Source organism: Pagrus pagrus, assembly GCF_965226575.1.
Source record: "Pagrus pagrus genome assembly, chromosome: 20".
Taxonomy (NCBI): Eukaryota; Metazoa; Chordata; class Actinopteri; order Spariformes; family Sparidae; genus Pagrus; species Pagrus pagrus.
In genome coordinates this window covers 16,575,800-16,603,443 of record NC_140207.1, presented here as the reverse complement: position 1 = coordinate 16,603,443, position 27,644 = coordinate 16,575,800, and the positions used below count along the sequence as shown (strand labels likewise).

The 27,644-nt window shown below is 41.8% G+C and overlaps 1 protein-coding gene across 1 annotated transcript in view; it reads right to left on the bottom strand.

Moving 5' to 3' along the window:
• Nucleotides 1–27,644, bottom strand: part of ofcc1 (orofacial cleft 1 candidate 1) — a gene marked incomplete at both ends in the record, with an annotated part of 192,902 nt that overhangs the window by 57,625 nt on the left and 107,633 nt on the right. The window contains 8 exons of the mRNA XM_084341132.1: nucleotides 5,907–6,052; nucleotides 7,831–7,922; nucleotides 14,684–15,005; nucleotides 15,794–15,908; nucleotides 16,435–16,583; nucleotides 20,519–20,761; nucleotides 25,864–25,987; nucleotides 27,234–27,307. Of these exons, the coding sequence (XP_084197258.1) occupies nucleotides 5,907–6,052; nucleotides 7,831–7,922; nucleotides 14,684–15,005; nucleotides 15,794–15,908; nucleotides 16,435–16,583; nucleotides 20,519–20,761; nucleotides 25,864–25,987; nucleotides 27,234–27,307 (1,265 nt within the window). The remainder of the gene's footprint in view (nucleotides 1–5,906; nucleotides 6,053–7,830; nucleotides 7,923–14,683; nucleotides 15,006–15,793; nucleotides 15,909–16,434; nucleotides 16,584–20,518; nucleotides 20,762–25,863; nucleotides 25,988–27,233; nucleotides 27,308–27,644) is intronic.

The window sequence follows — 27,644 nt, the reverse complement described above, 5'->3', positions numbered from 1 at the left end:
CAAATGTTGATAAAAACAACAGTGCATTGCAGCTTCCATCACAAGATCAACCCTTGACGCAAAAAGTATCAACAAGAGTATTTCTGATGGGGAAGGTTTATGCACATTTTTATAAATGCCAGTCATATCCCTTATATGTGTGTGCCTCCGAACAAATACAGTGTAAGACAAACGCAAACTGTTAACTGTGGTGTCGGTGCAATTACCAATCAAGCGTGCTCTGGTTCTAAACTGGTGACGGCTACAATAGGTGCTGGTGACATCATGCTCCAAAATACACAAATGTTTCACGGTGAATCAAATAGTTGATTACATCAACATCTACAACCTGTCAGTTGTATTATTAGAGCTGCCCGTCAGTGATGTTTTGCTAAAAGTTCATGTTTATTTGCACAGGGTGCTGTGCATTAGTGCATGTTTGTGCTGCGGTGCATTAGCTTACATGTATCTGCATGTTAAAATCCACTTTTGAAGTCTTGGGGAGTTGTTTGTTGACTTTTGCCATCTTTTTCAGATGTTTGTGTCAGACTGGGGAACGAGTGATTACAGATTAAAAAAGAAGAGCGTGAGGGAAGTGTCACCTCTGGCCTAGCTCTCTTTCGCTCTCTCACACACACACACACACACACACACACACACACACACACACACACACACACACACACACTCTCATGCACAAATCACACGCAATCACTCATACGCTTTCACATATAGTTCCTGTCATTTTTCCTGTATCCTCCCCTCCCCTCCCCTTCCTCTCTCTTACATGTCTGTGGGAAACACGTTCATTTGACCCAGACCACCAATGGGACTGCAGTCAGCTCTGACTGACACCCACATCACTGCAGATTAGCCAATCATATTGCAACACTAGCCTGTCAGGGAGCTGACAGCTCCGATTTCCATAAAGGAAGCGGCACGTTGATTGTGTATGTGTGTGTCTGTGAGATCCGAAGTGACCCAGGGCGCGTCTGGCCACAGAAAACCCTAACATGTGCACTCGGGCCGAGGTAGCCAGGGGCCTCTCTTTCACACACGCATGCATGCACTTGCGCGTGCACGCACGCAGACACATTCCTGCCCCCTCAGCACAGGAAAGAGCCCTGGAAAGCACTAGAGACCCAGGGGTGAACAGCACTGCCATCTCCACCCACCTCTCCTACCAGCATTACATCAGAATTGATTGACCCTTGCACCGAGTTGTGATTCGGAGCTGCAGTATGCAGGGGATTGACAGCCTGGAACTAGCTGTTATTTCAGGTGGTTTTCTCTCTTTCTCCGTCTGTAACTGCAGGCCGATCTCTCTTTCTCTTCTCCTTTAGCGGAGGAATGACTCTGCAGGGTGCATGTTATGAATGTTTTACGCTGTGTAATTAGTCGCATAGACTGATGCAGATGGGCAGCCCTGAACAATATAACTGTACTCTTTAGTGCTAATCTTACACTTGAGCATGTATACACACTCAAACAGATGGAGGGCACAGGAAGATAGAGAGACAGAGACACACAGTGAGTGAGTGCTCTGATAGGCTCGGTTGGGGGAAACGGGCGGAGAGGATTGTTGGTCCCCAACGAGGCGAGCTAACTGGGGGAAATTAGGTCAGTGTGTTCCCTCTGACTCCACAACAAGAACAGGCTGTGCATGTGTGTGTGCGCGCGTGTGTTTTGCCGGTGCACCTACAGTGCCATGCTGCAGCACTATTATAACACTCTGTGCAGGTCTGCGCGTGTTTGCGTGCACTGCCTGCCACACGTTAGCATTTTAATACAGCCGATAATTATTTCCAGCACAATTCCTTCTGCAGCTTTAATCCAGACACAACAACATCCTAAATGCTGAAACTGTATTTATTTTGACTCATCACTCATCTAATTGAAACAGAAAACTGGGATGTAACTAATCATAACATCATAACCGGTGACAAAATAGTTCTGGATGTGAAAAAAAAGGGAAAAAAGGAATAAAGGTTAAGTGACATTTATCCCCAAATGGCGACACAGTCTTTTGGAATAAAAGCTTTGGGGACAGATGGAGTCGGTTCTGCAGTCATTCGGCCTCCGGAGGATGTGGATGCTCTTCTGTTCTACCTCCCACCCAGCTTTGTCTTCACTCTCTCTCTCTCGTTTTCTTCATGTCTCCTGATCAGGACAAGTCACACATACTATAATTGATATGAGATTTAGGGGGTATATTTCAGTGTAATTAGAATCTTGATAATTGGACTAATTAGATCTAATTGCTATGTGAGAATGACTTTGATTAAAACAGGTTTCTCTCCTCAAAACCAGAGTAAGAAAAAAAAAATAGTTGGGTGACATTGATGAGACACAATGCTAAAGCTAATTGGCAATAATCACCTATGCATGAAAATCAAACTCCGAGTTTGCGTTACAACAGGTAGGTTTTCCTAAAAACAACAACTGATATTTCTTCACTATTGTTTGGAAGTGTTCTTTTCAGTATAAAATGTGCTGAGGTTTGTGAAGCTTAGACGCAAGCTAGCAACAGTATCTCTGCTTTGAACACACTTAGTGTAAAGTACTGCTAAAGTGCCCTCCGAGGTGTAAAATTAATTCAGTCTGAGTATGTTTACCTTTTCTCGAAGTTGTTGCCGCAACCATCCGAAAGCATTAAATTGGCCCTATCGAATTACAACAGCCGTATTGAATCAGGTGCTTTGATTTTGCTCAGTGCTATTCTGTGAGAAAAAAGGCGGTTGAGATTACACTTGTAGACATCAAATAAGCTGGAAGGTCGGCAGGAGTCTTTCATGCATGTTCAAACAGATAGCAGCAGCATAGGAACTTGAAAAAAAAAAAAAAAAGAAGGAGAAGAAGAAGAATCATTCCTGGCTTGTTTTCATAGTCTTTTTCATTTGCCCAGAATTGACTTGCAATTGTCAATACTTGCAGTAAGGTGCGCTGTGTTGTCTTTGAAATTGTAATTTATGGTTTACGGTTATTATGATTCCATATATGTAGGCTTTTTTCTTTTTTTCAAGGGGATAGATGGGCTTTTGAGATTATCAAACACAACTATAAATATTTAGAAAAAAAAATGAAAATAATCGAATGACTGAACTCTGAAAAAGCAGAGAGAAGATCCTGAAACAGAAACTGTAAATATATTATTTATATTATAATGTATTATAATTATAACTATTTATGCATAAAATCATATATAATGGAAACCTAAACAGCTCCCAGAAAATGTATTTTTGGTTTTATTTATTTTTTGTTAAGTGTTATTGAAACATTAAATACATTGTGCCAACTTTTATAGATGCATTCATAGAAACGGTTTGCTGCCATACTGTACATGTAACATTATTACAGTTAAGTTGAGTTCATAAAGTCAGACTTTGAAGTCACACCTGCAGCCGCAGCCCGCAGTGTCCACACATGAGATTTACTCTTGTTATAACTATGTGTGCTGTACATACATGGAGACCTGTGAGACAATGACGATGCTTCATTCCGACACATTGCTTTACATTTATTTTCCTCGGTGAATAAAACACCCCTGACTGTGACACTGTGGGAATGAATGCATCGTGTTAAAGATCTTTCTGTGATTCTCAGACCACCCCAACTGAATCTCCCTGTGTCTAAGTGTTTTGCTTAATATTGCATGAGCATCTGATTTGCACATTTGTGCCGGGACGCCCTATAAAAATCTCAATGAGCTCAGTCTCTTGTGGCTCAATAGATGGCAGTAATATCCCTCAATCACTGCAGTGTGAATCCTCACCCCACATAAGACAGCCGTGTGCACACATACAGTACTGTACACAGAGAAGAAATGATGTGCACATAACACGTGCGCGAATGCATTTATAACACACACACACACACAACAGATGCCAGAAGAGATGGAGATGACATCAGTACGGCAAATAAAATTAAAAAAAATTTAAAAAATCAGTAAACAATCCCTTTCATCTGTGTCAGTCCTCAGGTGATGTGGAGGAGCCCAGAATAAGTCAAACAGCACAGTGGGAGAGATGGGTGAGGGTACGACTCTGAGGCTGCAGTGTCTTTAACTTCATTGTGAAAGCCAACACTGGCACCGTATCTCTCTAATGCTCTGATTAGGCGAGGGCAAGAAAGCAGCCTTCAGCTCGGAGACACTGTAATGTGTGTGCTTGTAAAGATGAAATCAATAGCAGCAGCACCTTCACAGGGCATCAGGGAACCGCTGGGGCTCCGACTCAATACAATCCGTACCTATAACTGACAGAAACGTCTCATCTCACCGAACCCGGCGACTGCTCAGAGGTAAAAAGCGGCACTATGAATAATCGTGAAAACCATTTAATTGTGTCCCTTTGTGTGCATCCTGCCTGGGCTCTAGTGTTTCGTTTTGTGTTCGCTCTCCCTCAAGATAGTCCCTGTGTCGTCATTTGTTGGCAGGATACGCTGGTAATCATTTGAATTCCCCCAGTATGTTCAGAAGATGTCAGGGAGTAGTCTCTGATCTTGTTTAATATGTGACCAGCAGCTATAAATTACCAACTCCCAGAAATGAGGAAACATGGGTACTTTTAAATCTCCAGGGAGAGCTCTCTCTTTTTCTGCCTCGCTCACACACACACACACACACACACACACACACACATGGGCTCCCTCTCTCCGTCTCTCTCTCCCCCCTAGTGTAGTAGTATGTGTGGTAATCCCCTCCCCTTAATTTAGTTGACGTTCAAATAAAAACAAATACCTGTGACTTTTTTGTTGAAACAAGCAATTTTGCTTATAGCCTATTTCGATGCTTCCATGGGCGCACAGGGCTGCTGCACCTTGTTGCTTTTTACCACATTTGGCCAAGGTGTTTGAAATTCTCTGCTTCCTGCTTTGTTTATATTTCATACATCCCCGTTTTCTCATTAAAATCAAATGCTGTGAGCCACGGTGAGGAGGAAAACATTTTTCCAAACCTTTTTTTTTGTTGTGCAGAGGAGGAGAAAACAAATAAACCACATAGTGACATAATGGGTAGAGGTTGAGCAATGCTTGGTTTGGCTACTTATGCCGTGTTGTTACAAACCAAATTAGTTTGAATACGACTTGTTATTGTATCTTAAAACTGTGGACCAAAAAGTGAAATGTAACTTATAATTCACATTTTTTTGTATTATTTTGGACATTTGAGTCCATGTTAAAGCTGCACTATGTAGTTTTGGACAAGAAATTCAGGAACTCAGAAAGGTAATATTTAAAATATTAATAGGGTAATAATATCAACTCAGAAATATTTATGATTTCCACAAGTGCATAAGAAAAACAAAGTCCCCTGAACACTGAAGCTAAAAAGTTGGCAGTTTCCAGAAAATATAAACAAAGTAAAACAGCATGAAACCGTGCTGTCCTTTAAGGTCACTTTGTATTTTTAATTATTTAGTGTGTTTAAACATGAAAATAAATCAATAAAGATTTTACTACATACTGCACCTTTAATAAAAACAAATGTGGAAAAGTTGTGTTTTAATCAAGGCTCGTGGGGGATGCTGGTGTTTCTAAGTATGAAGTGGGGAGGAGAATTTTCCTTCTCTCTAACAAAGTTCTCACGCAGTACAACGCTCTCTTTTTCCAGGATAGATGAGGCCACAAGCCTCAGAAAATGACTTTCCTTGTGACTTGTTTATGTTGACAAATTATAATTGCGCCACACAAGATTAAAGCTATAGCAGATGCAACTCCATTTAGTCAGGATTTCCCTGGAAATACATGTGACTACTGTATCTATATCTGTACAGGAGGTGTTCTAGGCACATTTTGTTGTCAGCGTCTGTCTGCTTGATGCCTTGCACATCACTGAAACCGGTTGTCACCCACGTTTTTCCTTTTTTCCCCCCCCACCCGCTTGAATTTCGCAAGACTCAGGCAGGATAATGAGTGGTGAGACTTACTGTAGGGAGAATGTATACTCCTCCATCTCCTCCGTGGAGAGGTTCTCCATTGAAGGCTGCATCTTCTGTTTGTCTGCCTGCCGAGGCGGTGCGCTGCTGCCGCTCATGCTGGGGCCGCAGCTATTTGTCTTCTTGATTGGCTTCTTCTGTGAGGAGCAGGAATCGGGGAGAACACATGCGGATGTCATTTGTAATCAAAGCAGGAAACAGGCCTCTGAATTTATCTTGGGGGATGCACACGGTGACAGTGACAGTGTGCGTGGCACTTTGGAGCCTCTCCTATATCTCAAACCGCGCCTCAATTGACACGAGACAAGAATGACGGCAAAATCGCATACGGCACGCCATCATTCAAGTTGAGTTCATTTGGGAAACATGCATACAGTGACGGTGGTGTTAAATATGTGATATTTGAGCAGCTGGCACTGTTTTTTTCCACACAAGTCGTTTACTGTCATCGTCATAAACACAGTCAAATGGAGTTAGGAAGTGGGGTTTTAAATATTTCACCAAGGTACTTGGGAGCAGATATTATTTGTTAAGCCGCCAACATGTTAACGGCTTGCTTTCCCTGGCCCTGTCAGCCCTGCCTGTGTTGCCCTTGGGTGGGCTTAGTGCCTTTCTGCTTGAAGTTGTGAAATACTCACTGATGTATGTTAATGAGATCCACAGTTTGGAATAAGCAACCTCTCTCTTTCTTCCGCCCCTGTCTCTCATTTCATTTTTTTCATCTTTCGCTCCCCTCCGTCTCCCTCTCTCTGTCTCTCCCTCTGAGATAAACTAGGCCCAGGAAGTAGTAAATGGGCAGGGCCCCATAAAAGCTCCATCCGTTTTCATAGGGCAATCTTTGCCAATGCAAGCTTGGATTCCAGAGTGATGATCACAATAAAAAGGTGGAAAGGAGCGGGAAAGAAAGCAGAGAGAAGAAAAAAAAAATGCAGGAGATATATAAACCGCAATGTTCTCCGGTGTCTCCCCACAATAAATTTAATGCAATACCTTAAGAGCGGATTCCGTATATAGCTGGATTCCTGCCCTGTGGGCAAAGTGGTCGCCTGGAGAAAATTCATTTTAATTAGGCCTGCACTGCAGGTTGAAGGGTTGAAATCTGATCCCTGGCGCTCCCAGGCTGGGGCAGGTTGGAGATCACTCCACTTAATCATTAGACAACTGGGTTCCACACCACGACATTTGACAGAGTTAGCAAGGTTTTAAAGATAGGGCCAAGAGGAGAAGAGGAAAAAAAAAACATGGTCTATAGAGGCTGCAGAGAAATAAAACCTCATATCAACAAACTCATTTATTTAACAGGTCATCGCTGATTAATGGTGGTCTGAAGAGCCTCTTGTACATCAGGAGAAGGAGGTTAGTAAGAATAAAAGGGGGCAGACAAGAGAGGCGGGGAGGGGAGGATGTGTATATGTGTGTGACAGACGGAGGCTTGCTCATAGGCTTCTAACTACCTCAACAATAACACCACAACAACAAAAGGCCGCAGCGGAGGCACAATGGCAGGGGCGGACCGGGAGGCAGCAATGCCAGATCAGCACACAGAGTAATTTTGCAATTACCACTTCAAAGTATGGCAGGTAACATGCAGGCTTTGATTAATTTAGCTTAAGTCCTCTGTAGCACAGGAAGAGGCGTGTTTAGAGCGGCTTGAAGAAAAAAAAAAAGGGAGACCTGGCTGGCTTTGCTGATTTCACAGAATTTGAGCTGCTTTGGCTTGTCAAGCAGATCAAAACTGGCTTTGAAGGCTGAAAAATACCTGTTAGTGTGAAATGTATTTTGACAAATCTCAGATAATAAGCCGAGGAGGTGTGTGTAGGGGCGCAGAGAGAGGGGCGGGAAGGGAAAAGGGGAAAAAGCGAAGAGGGTGCTCATTTCAAGGGTGGGAACACTTTCTCTTAAATCACAGTGTTACCTTGTAGTGAATCCCACCCTCTGCTTTCTCCCTGCATGGATCACTCTTGTCTCCCGTGTTTCCAGAAATGGCTCCCGAGGAGGAATTCTTCCCTGCATCACCAAAAAAAAAAGAGAGAGAAGTAATTTGCAGCAAGTGTGAAAAAGAAAGAAAAAGGCTCGTGTTTGTTTTCTTTTTGCAAACCACATCTGGCAATCATAGTGAGGATCAAGGGTGGCTGAGGAATATTTATACTGCAAATCCAAATGATTGTGAGTTGTTAAAAGTCCTGATGAACTATCCAAAAAAAGAAATATATTGTAAACCTTTTAATAAACCACAATAAAAATTATAATGTTTACGTTTAGTAATGCAAAATTAATTTAAAATTCAGCAAAAATGTTAAAAACTGGAGGTTTGCAATGACGTCGAGTAACTTTTGGAAAATCTGTTGTTTGCATTGTACAAGTGAAATACTCTATGCATTGCTACACACACTACAAGTGTTGCTTTTGTCTTGTTTTTCTACTCCTAGGCAGGTAGCGAATGTGTTTTTGGTCTACTATCTGGAGACCTGCAAAAAAGCAACAAAGGCTGATTTTCCTCTGCACAGAGAGAAGTAGGAGTGTTAACTTCTGGAGCTCCCACTGCACAGTCATCTCTGTCTCCCACAATCTCAGAGCTGAACCTTCCCAGCCTCAACGCTCTAATGTATGCAATTAGAAGTGATGAAAAATCGAAAAAGAAATTAAGTTTGGTTGTAATACATTTCCCCCATTCTTCTCTTCTTTGGAAAATTACTTTTGAAGTATTTTTTCATCCTAACCCTCTTTTTTTCTTTTCTCTCTCTATCCGTCTCACTCTTCTTTTTTTTTTTTTCTTTTTTTTTGCTGTAATTTAAATGGTAAGCCGCCAGATGTGTGTCTCATGCTTGAAGAGTCGGAGATCTGCATTATTTAGCATATTAACATTCACAGAATTTAAAAAAGGGTTCCTGCATTGCCTGGAGGTTGTAATTAAGTAAACCTTAGCTTGATACATGTAAAAATCTCACTATGTGAAACTTTTTTCCCCCCGTGGAACCAGTCACATCTATATAATACATATGGAAACCTCTGCGATGATATAATTTTTCTCTTGCTGCGGGATTAAATATATCAGTAATAATAACTTAAATACAGGCAACGCATCAGAAATCCTTCTGACAGCTTAAATGTACTTAAATGGCAGGAAGAGTCTGCTCATTGCTATTTTTGAGGTAGTCTGAAATCAGATTTCATCCTAACGCAGATGTAGTTTTTAATTACCGCAGCTTTGCTGGTAAGCATTCGGAGCGCCTACAGTTACAAGGTAATAAGGTTATATTTGTTCTATTCTAGGGATGAAATAATTCATTATTTTTCTACATTTTCATGACATTACATAACTATATACTAAATTTTGTGTCAGCATTAAGATTCCAATAGTCTCACATCAGGCAAATCTCAACGCCTGAACTTTTAAACTCCGAAAATGCATTAAAAAAACGAAGAAATGTCTGCCAAAAATAAAATGTCAAAGATGGAAAAGTGCTTATAAAGTGAGGGGGGGATGGATTGTACCAAGAAGGGCAAAGTCAGAGACCTTTTTTTCGGCCAAATATACAAAATAGAACATTTTTGTAGTTTTTCAGACTGTATTTACCCAGAAAGATAATAAATTCTGCATTTCTAACTTTTTTATATATCAACCATTTTTCACTGAATTGCAGTGCATTGTTTTAATAGTTTATTGCTCAAATTCTGGGTAAAAGTGCACTCGAGCAATTATTACATTTCAGAAAAGTGTGTTTGCTGTGCAGACAGAGCAAAGCAGCCCATGGCCAGCTGCTTCCACGCACACACAACGACACACACTCCAATCCAAACAGCAACCACAGACTTGGACCACCATGGATCAGGATGCTTTCTCAGACTACACACACACAAATGCACACACTCATTACGCCGGGCCCCGCTTGCTAATGCGCAGACGCTGTGGAACCAGAATGAGCGCGGAGGCAGCATCGACAGCTTCGACATCATCGACAGCTGAGGGCTACGTCTGTGAACTCGGAGCGCTGGAGCTGCCACAACTCCAGCCTCTCCGGGCACTCAAGGCCAACAACAAACTCCTTGTTATCCTGCTGCGCTCTGAGCTGTGTTAAGACCAGCGCATACACACACACATACTCATCCGGTGCATACGCTGCATTGACGCACCCACACACAGAAAGGCGTATAAACAAAGATATTAATATGTAGACACTTGCATACGTGCCCAAACATTTTCAAGGGTAGCAATAGAAATGAGTGTACCTCACAAACACATAACTCATCACACTTCTTCTCGGTCTTGCTTACACACAAAAACCAAGGAAAAGAGAAAAGCCTGAAGGCCATAACACTGTCGAGACCCCATCAGTGTGTTACCGTCGAGATGCAACCAGGCCGAGATGGCGGCTCTTGCTCACCTAGGCCCCTAATTGCCTGATGACTGGTCCGAAGTTACAGAGGGATCGAAGGTCAGTGACTCACGGATTACCCCTGAGTCCATGTCGGGGTTTGTGTTAAAGTTGCTACGATACGGTGAGGATCTGGTGTCGTTTCCCACAAGAGTTTATCTTCTTGTAATCCATCGCATTTCAATGACAATAACAGACACTGATATGTGCATATTAGTGTGTCGTTTGAAGACTTTTTCACTCTTACTGGTGAAGTCTGTCGCTCTTGAAAGTCAAATCTGTCTTAATAATGTTCACAAAGGCTGCAATTGTCTTATCACACAGAAACTGGGGGTTCTCAGTGCATTTTGGAGGCAAGGCGCTGTCACCTTTGGGTGTGTTTGTCCCATACGCTCTTGTATCCGTCCCCCACGTGCAGTCCTCTAGGCTTGTTTTTTGCACACCCACTGTGAGCACTTACATGAGTATCTCTGCAAACAGGCTTCAAAAGGTTGAACCCATTCATTTGGAATCCGGACATTGTTGAATTAATCGGCGAGATGCACAGTGCGACTGATTGAGAGGGTATGATGTAACATTGTGGTTTTTCAAACTCCGATGACTGGGACCGGCCTGGAGCGGAGCACATCCTGAAAGTGCGGGGCATCGGTCCAAAGAAGGCATTAGATGAGAAATCCTCGAAATCACCATCGGTGCTCAAGGGGATGGATGTTACGATGCATTTGTAAAAGAAAAAAAAAACTGCAGAGAAACGAAGCAGTGATACAGTTGTGGCAGAATCATCTGTGTGCATAGTGATCCACTAAAGGCGATCATGAAACAAGACACTAATCTAATTAGTCATTTGGGTTCAAACAAACCCAACGTAACTGGATCATTCAGCTAATGTGAAAGGTCACTTAACCCAGTGTGCCTCCAGCTAATCTCTACGTTAAAAAGCCAAATACACTTCGTTATGCTTGGACGAGTCAGCTGAGGTAAATTAGAATTATCATCATCCAATAGCAAGTGAATCTGAAACACAAAAACCATCCATGCCCGCACAATGGCACTTACAGTAATCTTGTGATTTCTCGATCAAAACTTGTCAGAGTTATTATCTCGGATTGGGATGTCAGGTTTTGTTCTGTAATAGACACCTCACCGCACACTGTGATTTTTCTACGGGGATTAATTAACTTAAGGCCTCAGGAATACAAACTTCCAGTCTCACTGTCAAGCTCTGCTGTGTGTGTACGTTATCGCCGTGACAAGAGGTCTCCGTATACTTGTCCCGATTCTGAGACAAATGGGTAATGAGGAAAATCCAGGCGCCACATGCGCAGAGAAAGCGATCTGCACACATCAGAAACAGAGAGGCATGAAATGGGAAGGAAACGTCTGAAACCCCCAGACTTGACAGAGGACTGAGGAACAGGGGATAATTTGTTCTTCTTCCCTGCGCTGAATTGGATTTCCATTTTTGGTTAGGTTAAAGTTGTCCGTCCAATCGCTCCCCGCAACCTTGACATAATCTCCCCCATCTGAACGGCATAATTCGCTCCAGAGGTAATGCAAAATGAACGGATCTGTATGCAAATGCGGCGCAAACGTCAGGTTGGCTTAGGTAACGGCGGATGAGGTGTTGTGCAGGACACCTTTTGATCCACTATTTCACTTACGGATCGGGTTCACTTCCCAAGCAACCTCCTCACCTGGCTGCGAGAGTGTGTGTGTGCCGGAGTATGCAGCCGTGTGTGTTGAAGCGACCGGGTACCTTTTGCCTTGCGTGGCAGAACATAAATCTCCCATAGTGAGTGCCTCCCTCCCTCCCTCCCTCCCTGCCTATTTCTCTCTCCCCTCTCTGGAAAGGCAGTCAGTTCGTTGGGGACACTTCCCTTGTGGGCGTTAGGATCTCTGTGGGGGGTCACAGGTCAGTCGGCGGAGGAAGCGACAAGCTGTGAAATGTAAAAGACCAATTTCTTCCACATGTTTCAGTGCTGGGAGAACACTGCCAAGCTGTCAGCCGGCATCACGTTTAAAATGGGCCAGGGTGCTACCCAGCAGACCTGTCACAACTCATTTGTAATTAAAAAGCCTGTGTGATGTTTAAAGCAGAGCACCCCAGAAACTTTTGAGGACTGTTAAATAAAGATGAGCTGTGCGTGCAAAAAAAAAAAAGAGAAGGAAAAAAAGGGGGATGTATTAATAACAAAGAAGCTAGCCAGTCGCCTTTGTAGTAGATCAATACCAAATGAGCCTGTATTTGATTCCTGGCAGTGGCTGGGATGTTGGATGACTTCAAACTAGGTGGGAAACGAGAATAGCATGTTTTTAAAAATGAGGAAGTGGATTCTAATTACTATTAACAGAAGTCATTAGCCACCCCCATATGTGGTCACAGTCGTGGCATGACTTGGCCTGGACCACCACACAAGCAGGGCAACCACGTCGGAACGGCTGATGGACACAATTCAGGATCGTATCGGAGCGTATGCACTGAAAGAAAAGCTCCAGTCCATCACAGGACTAAAACATGGAAACATAATCATATTCACACCTGGGAATCTCAAGTCTCAAATCAACCTGACCTGCATGTCTTCAGACTGTAGGAGGAAACCAGATCACCTGAAGGAAAATTGCACAAAATGCGGGGGGAACATATAACCTCCACACAGAAAGACCATTCTTTCTGTAAAGCAGCACTCACCCCTGAGTCACTGTGCAGTTGCTACAGTAGTTTGTTTGCTATCTCAAATCATTTCATTCTGTATCCCAGTGCCTCTTAAAAAAATAATGAAAAATGAAGGAAATTCAGATTACATTTAAAACTTGAGTATTCAAGTACTATTTGAAATTATAATTCAGAAATCTGTATTTTTCTGGGACTATTGGGCCTTGGTGGAGGTTTTCCTGTCTAATAGGGATCAGTGAGTACGCCATTATCTGTATCTGTTCAACCAACTAAATTTTCTGGATCCATATAACAACTTTGAATGGGCGGTGCTTAAACCAGAAATTGTTAAATTAAGCCTGAAATTGATATGTGTTGATCAGAGCTGCTATATTTACTATTTATTAGAAAACTTTATACACAACAGCATAAAAATTTAGCTTCAGCTCAATGTTTTTGATCAAAAGAGCAAGAGAGGTTGTTTACAGAATATGTTTTTACAGCACATTTTCACCACAGCGCGTCAAATACAGCAGCCTGGTCAGTGGCCCTACTCTTCTAAGTTTAATGCTGTAGGTTGAGCTTCTGATAATTTTATTTAAAGAGTAAGAGAAGCATTTTACAGAATAAATACGTTACACTACATGAGTGACGTAACGTACCTATGATTTTTTACTAACCCTAACCAAGTACTTTTGGAACCAAAGCCTGACCAAGTATTTTTTGGGCCTAAACCTAACCAAACCACGGCTGTTTAACAACGTTCATGACATTTCAAGAGTCCATAGTACGTGATACAATGTCAACTGATTGTCAGCACGCTTTATCCCGTCGGCCACCCGAGAAGTAAGGATTTTGACACATTTTACACAGATGATATTCATACTAATAAAAAGAACATTATCTATACCTCACCCTTATCTTATAACACATGCAAGCATCTACAAAGTCTACAAAAAGATTTAAAAAGTGTAAGTACTTTAAATCCAGAGCATGATATGTAATATACAATAATAATACAACTGCCGTGCTTTGTGTAGTTTAGGTTCCTTTGGAATATGTAGATTAAACAACAGTCACTACAAGAATGTAAATGTGGCACAGTGCCTGCTGATAATTCTCAATTACACTGTCTGAACATTTAAGTGGCAAAATTAAGTTAAGCCAAGTTTAAACATGGCAGCAGGATACACACAAAAGCTTGGTGGCAGTATTAAGTATTAAGCAGTGTGGCACGTGTGTGTGTCGGCTAATCTGTAGATCATGCAAATATTTTCAGTACAATTTAGTAACTAACTAACTAAATTCAAAATGCTGTCAAACTTTGTGTTAGATTATATAAAGCTTCCCATGGCATCATACTGAAGAGGGTGTGTTTACTTATTTAAGTGGTGGTATTATCCAAAAGCTTTATCTTTATCTTATCTTGATTATGTTCAAGGTCTATCGGTGTTGTACTTGCTGCTCAAACATTTGCCTGAACTAACACTAATGCTACAGTGTTTCTGTTGGCTTTTTACATATAATCTAACTAAGAAAACATCCTTTGTTTGATCTCACTTGTATCTGTCAAGCTTGGCCCGCTGTCTCCACCCAACCCTCCCCTCGAGCACATCCACGTCAGCCAAGAACTGCTGCTAGTGAGGCCTGCCATTCTTCTCATCCCAGCGCTTGTGACATTAGGGTGACATTTTCTCCCCACTGTGGCATAGTCGGGGGTTTTAACATTGAACCCCTACCTGGCAGAGATGAGGAAGAGCAAGCAGAGTCAGCTGACAGGTGGAGAGGGGACCCCCGGTGAGAGTGTACCACAGCGGGCTCTCCTGCTCCTCTGCTGGGGCCTGCGTGTGGCTGCTGGTGGGGATACAACTGGGAATGGGGATGAATGGGGTGAGGACGGAGCTGGGGCTGCGATGGGGGCTGGGGCTGGAGTGGCAGTTGGCCGTGTGTTTGCTCATGACGGACCCCAGGTTGGGGCATGACTGCGGGGTTAGGAGGGAGTATTGATCGGGCGATGCAGCGCTCCGGCCCCCCAGATGTTCCAGAAGGGAGCCTCTTTACCTGAAACACCACAAACAAGAGGGTGCGTTGGAGGTCTACATGTGGGTTCAGTGAACATTAATATAACCTCTTCATGTTAATGTCATCAGCAGTTATGTTCATATCGTTCCATTGCATCATCACTGTTTTGGGAAAACAGCATGTGCGTGTAATTACACTACAGGTGTTAGTGATCAAACTGCAGACATAGCTAACTTTTAGTATTTGTCATAGTGTGCCATAATGGCATGAAATAATTCAATTAAGAGCGTAATTGTGACTAATATGAGTATTGTACATCCTATTGCGCTGTACATCCGCAAACATGCACAAAAATGTGGCTATTTACATCCTTCAGAAATCAAAGCAGCAGTAATGATAATGGAGTAATACAAACAACATGTCACAGTCCAAGGGACAAATAAAGAGACAAACCCAAGACAGAGAGCTTTGTTCTGGCGTTTAATTCAATTAAGATGTTTACTAATCTAATCAATGCATCAGCTCAAATGCATCCGGAATGGCTGGGTAAAGATGTGGTTCTTGTTTGCTCTCTGGGGCCAATTTCCAATTGCTCTGCAAAAGCTTTTTATCATAGAAAAACCCAAAAAATTCAACCCCCATCTACCCAGAACCACCATCCTGCCTCCCAAATAATAGTGGGGGGAAAAATACAGGCACACGATTAAATCTTAAACACCATAACTCATACCCGCACACAATTAATATAAAATAATAATAACGTCTAATAAGAGTCTTCATTAGAGAACATACATTCACATGTTTCCTAATCGCACACACAAACACACCTGAAAGTACAGGTTGCACAGCCAGTGGTCCAGATCAGAGGAGATGAGGGCTTCAATTGTTTTGAACTGGTCCGCCTGTGTGTTGGGCTCCCCCCTGAGCAGAGGGGTTTTAAACCTGGGTCAATGACACATAACCGGTAATAGTCACTGTACAACCAGATGTACGATGAGCAAAGTAGACATGAGCACTCCGCTCAGCAAGTAAGATTGCTTTTTTTTTTTCAAACTTAAAGGTTATGTGTGTATAGTGTATATTAGTGCGTGCGAGCCTGCATGTGCGTCACAGACGTTCACATATTAGCCAAACAGTACACTTACACTACTATACAGCATTAACAACAATCTTTAGCCATATTTGATCAGCACTGTATAGTTTGGGAGTTTGATCTGAGTTTTGTGAGCAGCATGCATTTTCTTTTTTTCCAACCTTATTGATAAAATGAAGCGTTTGAGGCATTTGTTTTTGTGTGATGTCTAGTAGCAGTGAATGTGAAATAGACACGTAAGGTGTTCGATCTGAACATCAAAACAGGATCATTTTGCTGGGATTCATGGTGGCTTATTGACCTACAATACTTATATATACAAAAATACAAACTCCTTGAGGTCCGACAGCTATCTTCGATCTGCCTTTGACACACCTGCCCTGGACGTGACCGAGGCTCGGCCCACAAACAGGAAATGCCCCCCAAGCCATCGCAGAGCTGATGTGGCTGCCGTGTCCTGGTAGTGCGATCAGTTTGAACACCAGCACCATGGAGGGGACGACCTCACGGGCGGCAGGTAGGATCTGCAGACACACATAAAGGTGTAAGGTCAGCCACAGCTCCACTCAGGTGAACACACATGCCTGCAGGCCCACACACTAACGTATGCACACATATGCAGACACATCGACGCAAGCATATTGCTTGCAAACAGACACACAGAGGGTAGCAAACAGGACAGGAGCCCCCAGGGAGCCACTTAATCCACACCCTAGACTTGAATCCTCCTTGAACTTATTTCCATGTTCTTTTCGGAGCCTTTTTAACTGCCATTCTTACCCGTCCGGCTCTGCAAATTGCCTAAAAGGAGATGCTGGAATGATAAAGACTGTCTGCATCAATCGCAGGGTGGAGGAGAAGTTGGGATTTCCGTTGTAGTCTATGAGCTGACAGTTAGTGAATTTGCAACGCGGTGAGGCCGCCATCAATCACACTGATGACATTAAGGGTATCTCGCATGAAGCAAAAAGTGTTAGTGGTTAGCAGTCGATGGCAAACACATACATTCTTATTTACCCGGAGAGCGGTGGGTTTGCTTAAAAAATGAACTGACAGTGAGGTGTGTGCCACTTCATCCATCACTGGGTGGAAATATTTTATCCCTTTATTAGTTGTAATGGAAAACGCAGGGGACTTGTTTTAACACATAAATCATGTGTATCCCCCCCCCCCCCCCCCCCGATAATCTGCTTTTGGTATGCACCTGCGAAATGATGGGTAGTAGTGTCTGACTCAGGACACAAATTTATGGCATAATATCACGGATTATGGATATTGAGGATATTTCATATTATTCATTTACTGTAAGAAATATGACCCGCATAAATAGTAATTTGTGTGCATGCGCGATTGCATATGTGCGACGTGCCTGCATGCTGACATGTGCGCTCGTTGGCGCATATGTGTACGTGGGAAGTGTTACTGCGAGGCTGGATGATGTGCTTCAGAGGTTTTCTCACTTCCTGTGTTTGCAGGAGGAGCCGCTTAAGCCATTAGAAACATCTTCTTTAATTCAAAACAGACTGATGTTTTATAGTTGTTGTTTTGTTTTGTTTTTTTTAAAAAGAGCGCATGTGTGCACAAAAGAAGTGAAGAAAAATAGTGACTATCATTGTGCAAGATGACTCAGTTCTTCCTCAATGACCAACAAAAGATTAAAAAAAAAAAGTAGAAGAGAAACAAGAACAAATTCATGGATCTGCATATGCATTTCCTTGGACCTTTCATCTTTTTCCTCTTGTCTTCCTCACTCATTCTTTATCCCCCTTTAATATTAAAATTTGGAATCTTTATACAGCACATTTTCCCATTTGGTGTAAAAACTGCACAAAGACTGTGAGCCCGACTTCTCAGAAGTGTTCCCACTTGCCAGCATATCCAAGACATCTCCAACTGAACTGCACTGTTTCTGTCTAAATCCAAACCCAGACACACAAGACAAAGGGCGAATGAAAAAAAAGAGAAGGAGAGAGAGGGAGGAAAGGAAAGGAAAGGAAAGGAAAATAAGCTCCTGGCTTCCCCTTACCATCACTAATTCCTCATTTCCTCTTAGAAGGCACTGCAAGCACTCCTGAAATCGCACGCTATAGTGTGGGCAAGGGGAGAGAGAGAAAAACATCCAAGCCAATCCTGATAGTCTCAGACAAATCTGATCAGCGTTTCCACCGCTATCAATGAGGACGACAACAACAGGTTTGTCTATAAAGCGCAGCCGAGGGTTTGGCGAGGAGGAGAGGAGGGAAGGAAGAGTGACATGAGGCATTTAGCATGCCATACTTAAACCTTTTTTACCTCTGAATCAGATCCCAGGTCCGCATTCAGTTTGTGCCAGCTTTTACCCCGTTCTTTATGTTTTGATGGGAGCCGGAGACAATATTATCAGGAGGCTCGAGCTCAATGAATACGCCCACCAGCACATTGACAGTGTCCACATGTGCTAAATGCTCCAGCTAAGGCCTTTAGAGTTGCCATCAGAACACTGTAGAAGCCCTTTCTGAGCCTGTAACAAAACTCTATGGGATCAGGAGGGACACTGGATTTAGTGGCTTCTGTTTTAAGGTTTCTCTTGTGAGTCTTTGGTACTGTGCGCACATCGTCAGTGAATAAACCTAAACAGAGATTTCTAATCCACTGGTCAATATCGGCCGTCTAAAACGACTATGTGGGTTTTTTGAGATTAGCGCAGCTTCTATAGAGGATGTTTTCCCTCATATCAAGAGGTTTAGGAGAGTGGTTGTGAAATGTGCATAGATCTCATCTAATGTAATCTGCTGTGTTGTTTCATCCAAAGGACCAAATGTGAAAACATGTCGAGTCTTTTACTATGCACTGGAAATGGAGGTTGAGATTCTTAATACTCTCCCAAAATATTACATTTTAGTCAATTCTGCCGAAGTTTTCTATGTCCTCTTTTATCCCCGCCGATCCAGCTCAACTCAAAGACATGTAGAACAGACACTAAATTTTTCAATGCATTTGTACTTCATTTTCATTCCAATAAAACATTACTTCCTTATATAAATGAATAATTGATCTTGGGTTTGATTTACATGCATGGATTAAATGTCATGTTTGAAAAAGTTGTTGTTTTATTCATATGGAGATCCCCGGAGCAAAACCTAGGGGCTGTGTGTGGCATATTTTCATATGCCGTCTTTTTACAGCAATATAACTTCTCATAACCCCTTCAATCTAGAAACTGCTCCATCTTCACTGCAACTGATGAAACCAAGGACAACAGAAAGAGGATGATGAATTTGGAAGTGCTTTGGCAAAAATAAAAGACTCAACATGCAGTATGGTAGGTTCTGTCGTATTAGTACAGCATGTTTTTATTGTTTGCTTTAATCTGGGAGGACTGTTTGTTTTTAAGATCGCGGTTTACTAAAATTTTCCATTGAATTTCGCAACAAAGGGTTTGTCCATTTCATTGGAAGTGAGCGTGTTTTAATAAAGGGTAACTCAGTGTCAAAATTACTTTCAGATAAGACATGTTTTATATTTATTCCCCCAAAAATAAAAGAAATATTCAAAGCAGCGTCCCCAAGCATCATATCAATAAAGGGGTTGTTATTAAATAAAATTGCACAGTAACAAATCACAACCTGATTCGGTCCTTTCCTTGTTGAATAAAAACATATTAGTGTCAACTGAGGAAAGGAACATGTTACCAGTATCTGCAAATGCAGATCTCTTTAGTGGCCAGAGTCACTTCTGTTCCCTTTCAAGTCTACAATCTGTATTGTGAATGTGACTGCAAACCAATTACTGGTTGGTTATATATCCATACATACATACATACATACATACATACATATTTATATATAAAAGTGAGATTTGCATATATTTTTAATTATAAAGCAGGTCTAGGTGCTATATAAACACTGTCAAAGTATAAAAATGCTAAATCCACACAGAATTGTTCACAGCCCGTATTCTGAAACTTTGTCTTCAAACAAGCTGTCAGGACTTCTGTAAGATTGTGATGTCACAACTATTCAGTCGCCGCCCTTAGCCACGCCCCCAGCACAGATGCGGTTGTAAAACACCAGCAGAGCTAATCCGGAAAACACGATAGGCGGTCCCTGCTCAGGCCTGTGAGAGCCGACGAATCAGAGCAGACTGAGCTTTTCAGGAGGGGGGGGGGCTTAAAGAGACAGGTACTAAAGATTAAGACAGAGGTTGAATAAAGAAAATAATGTTTTTAAACATTAAAGCTTGTAAACATTTTGTAGTAGACACCCAAAATAAAAGTATGGACCTGAAAATTGGCATAAGTTGCTTGTTATTATGCTTTTTAATTAGCATAAAATGCTCTTTAAAATTAAAGAAAACTATTTGAACTGAATTTGATTGCTTGTTGTTTTTGATGTATTCTGTATTATTTCCCAGTACCATTCATATTTTAGCTTGTACAATTTTCTGCCTTTGTCCAACATCTCTTAAAAAAACTGCTCACCATGAACAGGCTCTGGTTAATGTGCAGATCAGTGTCGTAGAAGCGGCCGCGATGCTTGATTGGCTCGGTGGACACCACCCATTGTCGCTGCTCTTTCTCGCTGCACCATGTCAGAGCTGGACCCCCGAGACGGCTGTGAAGGGACACACTGACAGTGTAGAGGCCCCCGGGTAGTTTGTCTCTGGTGGCTCTTAGGCAACACACACAGACCTCCACAGGCTGGGGAGTGGTGCTGTAGTTCACCTGTAATATACAAAATGAGGAACACGAGATTTGATTGCAATATTCGTAACACTTTATAAAGTGTGTAACTCATATATCTAAGTAATGGTTAACTGATGAATGGCTTTATGTGATTAGTTCACACTTACAAGATCATCAGTTAGCAAATGTTAATCACAGTTTCTACATACAATTATTGATATGCAACAAAATCTATTAAGTGTGAACAAATCTCTTATAATCATGGTGACTTGATAATTTGTTCATGGTGAGCTACAAGAATTCATGATATGTCCTATATTAATTCATGTATTAAATCATGAGGAGTCATGTATTAGTTAATCATGACTTAAGTATATGATTTGAACCCTTTTAAGTGTATTTTTTACATTGTGTCACACCACATCTGAATTGAAACAGGACAACCTTCTACAGATATTAGTATCTTATCAGAGACACATATCCTGAAAATAATCACAGTAAGACCAAAGTGTTAGTATTTATTTGCGCTCGTCAACTGTATCAAGCTAATGCTGTTAAGTCTGTTAGCCAGATGCTGCAAGTTACCACTTAAACATCAGCTACAGCAATCACACACCTACCTAAGTAAACAGCTAACCTGCTTCTAAGACAGTTTGTTGACACTGCGAGGCTACCGTATTGACTACAGTTGTAAATGCTGCCAACAGTTATGTTATCTAATCTGCACTGCCCCTGCACTACTACTTCTGTCAAGCACTTTGTAACTACTGTTTGGAAAAGTGCTATGTAAATAAAGCTTGGTTACTTATCACTTCCCCCATTTTTCACAGTTCTTCTCATCAGCAATCCACTCTCCTTGCCTTGTGGGCTCAGAAAAGTAAAAAAAACTTTCCCCTGTATTATTAGCTGTGATGCACATCTGGAGATAAAACAGCATAGCCACTGTGTGAGACAAGCACTGATAACCTCTAAAGAGTTATTTATTGCTTTCAATCCCCAAAAATACATATTTGATGACGCAAGTCCACACTTTTGGGTGGAGTCGATTTTTTTGTTTATTTCAGGTGTTTACTGAACAAGGGAGGTGTCTTTGTCCACATGCAGTCAAACAGTCACACATGTAGGACATGCCCAGTACAGCTGCAGGCCTGCATCTACTGATCTCTGTTAAGTACCTTGCTCAAGGGCACATCAGCATCGCTTGTTATCGAAGTTGAGAGTGATATTTGTTTTCCCCCCCGCCACATTGCCCATTCAGATAAAAGTTTCAAAACGCCAACCTCCTGGTAGCGAGCTCATCCCACTAACCTTCAGGCTACATCAGCCCACTTGTTGTTTATTTGCTTGTTTGTTTGGGTGACATGTGCCTCTTTTTTAGGGCTTAGGATGAGTAACAGGGTATGCTGGCTAGAACGTTTAGTGTTTTTCTGAAACATAATCAGAGAACAATATAAATGCATATTCAGTCTTTTGTCCCCTATGGCATCTGTTGAACAGCACTGAATGAAAAGTCAATCTGGCTTAAACAGAGTCACTTGGTCTTTATCACCATTTGTATGTTTTTTTAATCTTCAATTAGCAATGTTGGTTGATCCATTATTTGGCTGGTGGGACATTTTGTCCTGCCATTTGTTCATCTAGCAGAGGCCAAGATTACTGGGCAGACTGCCATTTTATATGGACATTAGGGGCCTCAGAATATGGGTCTTGATTATTTTCATGACCTCTATCCCTGAATTTAACTGCGATCATCAGACCACTTTAGTACAACAAATATCATAATCAAGTTGGCAGATTGCTATCCTTGAGCCCATTTGATAAATCAGCTGATATTGGCCTATCACAGATATGTTGTTATTGGTATTAATGTTGTCCAATGTCCAATATTTGCCAATATGAAGATTTTGTTTTTCAAAAAAAGATGCTTCGGATATTTATAATTGATACATTTCCAGCAAGTCTACTGTTTTAGTGCACTGGTATTGTTTTAGACAATAAAGTATTTTGTCTAACTGTAAAATATCTTGCCTCTGATACATATCTTTGTTACAAGTGTTAGAAAACTACATTTGAATGATCATTGTAAAAGATGTGTGTATATCAGCCTAAATGTCATTATTGGAATTTTTTACTTCCTAATATTGATAACGGCATCGGCCCCAAAAACAAGTGTCCGTCTTGCTCTAATCCTAACCGATCAATTCCCATAATTTCCTTTTGTTTTCCTCTTCTGTTCCATCCTAACATACATATACCAACCCATCAGTGTCAGTGGTGTAGTACATTCACTCAACCACTGTATTTATACATAATTTTGAGGAACTTTTTATATCCATTTTTTGCTACTTTATATTTCTACACCACTGATAATAATGTTGTACTTTTTACTCCACAATAATGCTTGGACAATTTAAGTTACTAGTTACTTTACAATACTGTAGCTTAAGATTATACTTTATGATGGGAAATTCATCTGCTAAACTGTATAGAGTAGTTAAACCACCAGCTTCAACTTGAAAGTGTTGAACATATTAATACATCAAGAATTCCAAAAACATAATATTCACTATTCAGAATACTGCATAAAGAGTACTTTTACTTTTGGAACTTAAGTATATTGTGATGCTAATACATTTATACTTTTACTAGAATAAAAACAAAACTGAAATGCAGAGCTTTTACTTGTGTCTGAGTACTTCTACACTGTGGTCTAGTACAAGATCTGAGTACTTTTTCCACCTCTGAATCCTATCCTATCCTATCCTATCCTATCCTATCCCACACTATTCCATCCCATCCCATCCCATCCCATCGTATTTCCTTCCAATCCATCATATCCTATCCTGTCCCTCCCTCTTTTAAGTGCAGGTATTTATTTTTAGCTGATTATCTAAGCTGCATCTCTTAATGCCCATTTATTTTATGTACTCAAATTTACCCCGTATTGACCAACTCCCTAAGGCAAATTTTGAGTGTCTGGCAATTAAAGCCCTCAATACCAATCGATGGCATAGTAGCATTCAGGGGCTACATGTGCTCACACATACACACTCATACACTGTTTCCACTGTTTGTTCTACTGTACAGTATACTGAGAGTGTCCCTATCCCTTTCACAGACACCACACACACATTCACCTAGCAGCGGCTGGCGGTGCCCATTGCTCTGCCAGCCTGCAAGGGGGGAAGGTGTGTGCTGAGCCCCGCAGTAATGCCCCTCAATCTCCCCACTGTGAGCATCTTTGCATACCAAAACAACAAAAACAATTTAGGCAGAAGTGAAATTAGTATAATTGGTGGCAAAGCGGTTTAGCCCACACATCTCACATTTGGGAGGAGGTGATGGAGGCCTCCAAACCCCCACACTGGAATGAGATGCATGCACGCAGACCGGAAAGGAAGAGGAGGAGGAGGAGAAAGGAGTAAAAAAAGAGGCAAAGAAACAACAAAACAATAAAATCACACTGGTGTCCAATTTGCACTATGTATGTCTTTAAGAGGTATTGTTATTATCTGGCCCACATGCTTGCACAGTCGCGTAACAGACAGTCAAGACAGCAAGGCGAAGGTAAAAGGTGAAGTGAGCCAATTTTCCATATCAGAGGTGGTTTGTTTGCCCCAAGCCTGAGTTGTGCCTAAAGTGCCATAACATTACAGCACTCCTACAGATGAGATCAAAGGCTCCAGCGAGGGATCCTCCGTGGTTTTGCTGGCAAGCGGCCGTCCTTTCGCTGAAATATCTTTTCAGGGCTTTCCACACATTGACTGATCACAAAATGCACTCTTAATAGAGACAGGAAATGCCACATACAAAAACTTCCTTTCTTTCTAAGTATGGGCTAATATTCAGAGATTAAGCTTTCTCGTTAATTATTTTCATTTTAATTAGTAAATCTTAATTAACAATGAACATTTACCCTTAAAATTTTTTGGCTTCGGAATGAAGGAGGGGGGTGAAGAAAGGAGAGAATAAATATGACAATCTTTTTGGGACCTCCGGGCAGGATTACTGATGCAGGCTGCCTTAGTTATTAAACACGTTCTAAATTAAATGCCTCCATGAATTTTGCACAGAAATATATTTTCATAGTTTTGCATGCCAAATGTGACATTTTATATTTCAGATTCATCTCGCTGCAGTAATTTTAGGGAAATGTCATATAAACAAAGATTTTGTCATTTACCAAAGGAAATTACTATGCGTGGCAGGTTTGGCCATTGCTTTCTCTCTCTCTCTCCCTTTCTCTCTTTTCCCTCTCCCTCTTTTGCCCCCTATTCTGCCTGTGCCGGTTGTTTCAAGTCAGCAAGCCATAAAAAATCTTTATCTCAGTGAAACACAGCAATTTGGGAGATAATCGAATGGTGACTGGGGGGCACAAACGCCAGTCTGAGGAATTATACCACAATCTCCCCTGCATTTACAACCTTCCTCAAAGCCAGTTGTCACCCTGGAAGGAAAGCCCCCGACTGAAGATTCATTACATCTTTAAGCCAGCACGGTGGCATGGCAGCCTCATCCCCAGATGCAACACAACAGCACACTCCTCCCACAGCTGGTGATGCTACCGCTAAAGCTGCAGCTTCCTTCTCTCTTTTTCCCCACTTGGTTCTCTTTTCTCTCCTCTCCCTCTGTTCCCCTTTTTTCATCTCCAAAGACTCCTTCTCCCTCCTACTTAGATTCCTAAAACCACAAACACCATTCACACAAGGCGGGGGAAAAAAATCTTTATAGACTGTATAAAAAATATTGTGGCTGGATGGTTAGCATTCCCTATATGAAAGCCTTTAGCTTAGCGCTGTATAGTGCCTGTGCATGCCTTTGTGTAGGCATGTGCACATACAGTTCCCGTCGGTGTAATGAAAGGAGTGAAGGAATTCGAAAAACTAGAAAAAAAAAGGGATATGATTTTCCAATTCTCTAACAGGTCCCATTCATCACAGGATTTCACATAATTACATCATTTCACTGTTTTTGAACACCCCTGCCTCCTTTTTTTTTTTTCTTTTTTTTTTGGAAGCACTTCTGGATCAATATCTCCTCCTGTGAAACAACCTTCTTTCGGATTAAGGGGTATGTCACTTCCTGTTTGTGTGCTTTCCCACGGATTCGTTTCTCAGTCAACAGCCGCAAACAGATCTCACCTGCCACAGCCGTGACGCCGAAGAGGAGGATTCTGGGAGCTCTGTCATCTGGCCGTATTTGGCCGTCGCTTCCTCTTGGCCTTCCCCCAGCGCTCTGAGTGACGGGCTTTCAATGGTGCCGCTGCTACACACACAAACATATACAACACACACGAACATGAGGAGCTAACCCTGTTAACAGCCACCTGCATTTTGGACTCTCTGTTGTTCCACTCTGTAGCCAACAGCAGCGCAATCTAATAACACCACAACAAAACACTTTCCACTGGGTCCCTCTTTCTCTCTCTTTCTCCCTCTCTTTCTCCCTCTCTCACTCTCTCTCTGCCTTTCTCGGCCTTTCAATCTTATCAGTGGTAATGTAATAAGCGGTTGCTTCACTCTGTCTCCTCGCCACCTCTCTTAATTCCTCAAAATAAAGCAATATCACAGGGGCCCTGGCCTGCCTGTGACTGGGGATAAGATGCTTGTAAAAGGAAGGATAATTCAGCAAATAAATGCTCGGCATCAAAGGCAGGCACTGGGTCTTTCTTTCCTTTCTCTCCCTCTCTCCCTCCTCTCTGTTCGCCTATCAAAAGTATTACATGTGCTTTCATCAGTTCACAACAAGGCACAATGCGCTTCCTAATGCAATTACTCGACCTCCATTAAATCAGAAACAGTGGAAACAAATGAATTACACATTTGTTACAAAAACCACAAGTCAGCTCCGCGTCTCTTCTCTTTATTTTTTAATTTTTTTTCCCTCGTTCATAGGCGTGGGGAGAGAAAAAGTGAAATCATTTCTCATTAAATTTCAGGCAGATGTAGCCCTAGGTGATGCGTAGAAAGTCTCCCATGTCTAATAGCCACCCACCATTGATATCAGAAGGAATTTACAGGGTTCAAGGCTGTCGAGAGGAGGTCATCTCGCTAAACTCCGAACCACATTCATCTGACAGAGCTGGTGTCCGACTACCACCCACCCATGAAACAACCAAACACGAGAGAAGATACTGATGTGTACAGTAGTTTCTTGATTTTATCATGTCAGCCGGCATGGTAGTCCATAATTACTAAAAACTTAAACATGCTAAGCTGACTGCCCGCGGGGCTCTCGCTGCGAGATTTGATGTGTGATCTCAGACTAAAGTGGATGGACCCAGAATTGATGCGCCTCCGAGCCCAATGACATGGACAGATTTCTGCGCCCTGGAGCCATACTACCCACAATGCAATGCCTGTCGACGGGAGAAGCCATGCAGAGGACATATGAATTACATGACTCCTCGAATGTCAGTGGGAATACAAATGCTTTTTCGCACAATTAATGATTACAGTCATGTGACATCAATTGTACATATGGAGAGAAATATGAAATGGGCTGGACTCACCACTGAAGCAGCGTGTTCAGTCTGGGCTGCTGTGGCGCTCCTCTGACTGTCTCGTCTCTTTGTGAATGAGGCTCCTTTGAAAAATTCAAGTGGATGTGTTAACAAACATTGTTAATGCGTTGGCCTTCATTTACATTATCAGCTAATTGACAGTTTAATTTAAACCACATCACACTGAATTATAATGTAAGACATTATTATTTTCTTTGATTGGCGGTAATGAAACATTTAGAAAAAAAATAGCAGTTAAAGGGACAGTTCACCCCAAAATTTAAAATACATATTTTTACTCTTACCTGTACAAGGCTGGGAGGGTTACTTTAAAGGTGTATTCTGACACAGTTACTAATTACCTCTTAAGAAATGTAGTCAGTAACGTAATCCAAGTATCACAATATCATGTAACAATAT